Source organism: Euphorbia lathyris, chromosome 4 (assembly GCF_963576675.1).
Source record: "Euphorbia lathyris chromosome 4, ddEupLath1.1, whole genome shotgun sequence".
NCBI lineage: Eukaryota > Viridiplantae > Streptophyta > Magnoliopsida > Malpighiales > Euphorbiaceae > Euphorbia > Euphorbia lathyris.
This window is the reverse complement of record NC_088913.1, coordinates 12,409,403-12,413,319: the sequence shown is the minus strand read 5'-3', so window position 1 is coordinate 12,413,319 and position 3,917 is coordinate 12,409,403. Positions and strand designations below refer to the sequence as shown.

Genomic DNA, 3,917 nt, shown 5'->3' with positions numbered 1-3,917 from the left:
AATTCTGTGTTTCTGTCACCAGTACTTAGCCATTTCACGCAGCTCTACTCACGTCGGAACATTTTTTGCCTTAATAATTGCATGTCTAAATCAGCACTTAGAGCAGCTTTATAAGAAAGATCATGCGACTCAAGATTAATATGCTTAAACCAAAAGTGATGTGACCATTAATTCTTCTTACAACTAGGTTATTGTCAATCACTAAAAAGTATAAATCAGATAGAAAAAAAAAATGGCATCAAATATAGAATTATATATCATGTCACAAATCATGTTTGTATTTCACTATTTTTCTATATTATATAGGAATAATGGAAATTGAAACGGTTAAAAATACAGTAAAATATGGGAGAAATGTGTAAATAATAAAACTACAATCATATATCTTTATTTTTTTTAAAATTGTAAAAAAAATATATATTTTATATATATTAAAAATTTACGTACAAGTCACATTACAAAGGGAAAAAATAGAAGAGGCTTAATACACTTTTAGCCCTTATACTTGTATAAAAAATAAACTACCCCTATACTTTCAAAACATGTTACATTACTCCTCAAATTTATTTAAAGTGATATCTTGACTCTTTTAAAGTGAGAAATTAATCCCTGAACTTGTTTACAGCGATATAATGACCTTTGAACTTGCTTAAAGTGTCACCTCGAACCTCCGACATTGATATATTAGCTTCTAAACTTGCTTACACCGATGTATTGACCCTTTGAACTTGTCTAAAGTGTACTCACTTCAACTTCTCCAAAATATTGCTTTGTTGTGCCACCTTGTTCTTATGTGATTAATAGATCAGTTTAAACAAATTTCGTGAATAAATAAGACGTTTTGAAAATACATGTCAATTGTCCGTTGACTTTTCTGAACAAATATAGCACGTTAGGGATATATCAAGCCCTTCTTAAATCACAAAAACGTGACTTTGAACCGCTTTATACAAGTTTCTAAGAGTTTTGGTTTCCGAAACACTTTAAAATTTTCCGTGCAACATGCCACTTTCTTCTCTCATTCTCATCCCCTTTTGATCAAATTGTTTTCTCTCGTTATTTAGCTTTTGAGATTTTCAGGGAGTGTTGGATTGCTCATTTTTCTACTCTATTCGCCTTTTCACTCTAAAATGAAGAGTTTTAAGTGTTTTATTAGACAGCTCATATCTAGAAAGTAGTTTTTTACAAAAACAGCGAATCTCTGTTTTTTTGAAAAACAATTTTTTCCAACAACAACCCGTATCAGCAAACATCAGTTCAATAACCTTATCCCTCCTAATCATAAGATCCATTGAAGCAATCAAGCAAGATCAAAGTTTCAAAATAATCTTCCATATGAAAAGAGTTCACAATACCTTTAATTCCAAGATGACTAATCTCTTGACTTTGAATATCATATGATGCTAAATCTCCACTACTCATAACAACCAACATTTCACCATCATCCCTAACCCCCAAAGCTTTCCCAACTCCTCCTTGTAAATCAATGGTGAAATTCTTACTCCAAGAATCAACATTTCCATACTCTTTCATCACCCAAATAGAACAGCTACCATATCGAATCCACTGGCTACGAGAATTTCGACTGTATTGCATCAAACAAAGCATCTCTTTAGATCTAAAAATGCACAAATCCAGCACAGATAACCCACAAACACTATCTGGAAGCCGCATTTCATCGAACACTTCACGGGTCATATCAAACAACACTATGCTCAAATCACGAAAATCATCACTTTCACTCGGATTATACCCAATCCAATGAACAGCACCATTGAGAAAAACCTGCAAAGAAAGCTCAGAGATTACATAACGAGGAGGAGATGTAATTCGAATTCGTCTCCATGAATTGATCCCTAGGGCATGAACTTCAACTTGAGGTTTAATTTCAATTTGATTCCTCCGCATACGATAAACAACTCTTACAACTTTGTAATCACTGGATTTGAAATCGAAACCGAATCCGAGAACAAACATGTAGATTTGATTGAGAGTTATGGAAGGAGAAGGGAGAATTAGGGATTTTCTGATTGCGGGATTCCACAATATGATTGTATGGGAATTGATTCTGTGAGAATCGGATAAACAAACCAATCCATTGCAAGAACCGATAATTTCGAAGTATTGAGAGTAACTTTTGAAAGGGAAAACAAGATGATTATCAGATGATGATGAGGTGCTGATTCCGCCATGGATTGAGTACTGTTCTTGCTTGTGAATCCATGAATAGTGTCTGAGTAGAGATTTAGGGGAATTGGGAGTGGAGATGGTGGTGTGTTTAGTGTGAATTGAAATGAAAGATGGATTGGTGATTAAAGAGTACCATGATTTGGATACAGACCTGAATTTAAGAAGTGATTTTGGGGGTAATCTTTTGAGGATTTCTGTTAGTAGTTCTTCATCTATATGGCTTGACATTTTCTTGATCTTTGCTTGGGTTTTTTCTTTCTTTCCTTCATGGTTTTATTATCAATGACAAAGAGGTGTCTTTTTCACATTTTGAATGCATCACTAAACCCTTATAGTTGACATTATTTATTTTTTTGTATTAAAATACAAAATTAGTCATATCTATTCGTGAATAACAAATTTCGACTTTACGTATAAAACTGTGTAATATTATGGTAACGTTCGTAGATGAAGCAAATTCATATACTAATAAAAAAATCATTAGAAGTACATTTTTATTAATTTGATGCGATATCTACTCCATCTAAGTTCCATTTGCGTCCACATAGAACCAAACATTATTACCAATTGTCGCACCGTCACCATGTGCCCTCCTAGGGCGCGAGGCGTGCTGTGAACGATTTTCGATCGTGTTTTTTCTTCTTTTTTTTTATTAGAACTACCACCAATCATTGTTATGTGTAGACATGATTGAATGTCCTTGTTTGTTTCAATTGACACTCTGTGATTAACTTTTGGGTAAGAATGGTTTGCGAAGAGTTTTGAATTTGTTTTTCCAGTTACATGCAGAGAAAAGACGCAGTCTCATTCCATCCTGTCCGATAAATCGGTTTTATTATAATGATATGTGTTTGTTAGTTGTTTGTCATAAATATTGATGTGAGTTGGATATTCATACGGTTCTTATTACTTTTTAGAATTTAGAGTTCAAAATTTACTTTAATTTGAAATTATGCTTATAACATACTGATTGATTTTAAATTTAATTTAATTTCTCATATATAATATATATGGAAATAAAATATGAATTTTAAATAAAAGTATTTTACTATATGATGAAATGGCTCAAACGATGATCTTAAACCAATTTGAATCGTCTTATTTAAATCTAAAATAACATTTTGGATTAATTCTTTATTAGGGTTCGTATATATTATGATATTATAGTTAGTTTATTAAAATAATTTTTATTCCACGTATTTAACATAAGCGAAAATAAAGAATTCTAATAAAAAAATTCTTTTAAATATATTATGATTTATTCAAATAGTATTTTCTAATTACGTCTGAAATAACATTTCGGATTAATTTATTTTTTATTCGAAATTGTACGTATAACTTTCGTCCGATATTATTTATTTACTGAACTTCGCTTTTCAATTAACGTATATAACATTATAGGCGAAAATAAAAGAATTTTAGCAAAGGATTGTTTTCAAAGCGTTACAAAATGATTCGAAAAATATTTTCATTTTAATTCAGATCCTATTTAAATCCGAAATAACATTTTAATTAATTTTTTTTCATTTTTATTCGTACATATTACATATATACTAAATTTTAACAAAGATTTTAATTGGGTATGTATACGATCGGAGTACTATATATGGTGCTCTTAGGAGTTTGCCCGAGAAAAAAATTCGCCCAAACTGATAAAACGGAATCCTAAAGTCATGAATTAATAAATTTCATATGATAAAAATAAATAAATGCTTAATATAAAAATA

The 3,917-nt window shown here is 30.8% G+C and overlaps 1 protein-coding gene across 2 annotated transcripts; it reads right to left on the bottom strand.

The window, feature by feature from the left end:
• Positions 1-424: 424 nt before the first annotated feature.
• LOC136225794 (F-box/kelch-repeat protein At3g23880-like) lies at positions 425-2,466 on the bottom strand. Of its 2 annotated transcripts, XM_066013910.1 has the most exons (2): positions 1,356-2,466; positions 426-788 (listed from the first exon to the last, which is right to left on the bottom strand). In XM_066013910.1, the coding sequence occupies exons 1-2, from the start codon at positions 2,416-2,418 to the stop codon at positions 733-735; spliced, it is 1,119 nt and encodes a 372-aa protein (XP_065869982.1). In that variant the 5' UTR covers positions 2,419-2,466; the 3' UTR covers positions 426-732. The 2 variants fall into 2 exon arrangements, with proteins under 2 accessions (XP_065869981.1, XP_065869982.1); XM_066013909.1 differs by having other exon boundaries at positions 425-2,466.
• Positions 2,467-3,917: the final 1,451 nt, after the last annotated feature.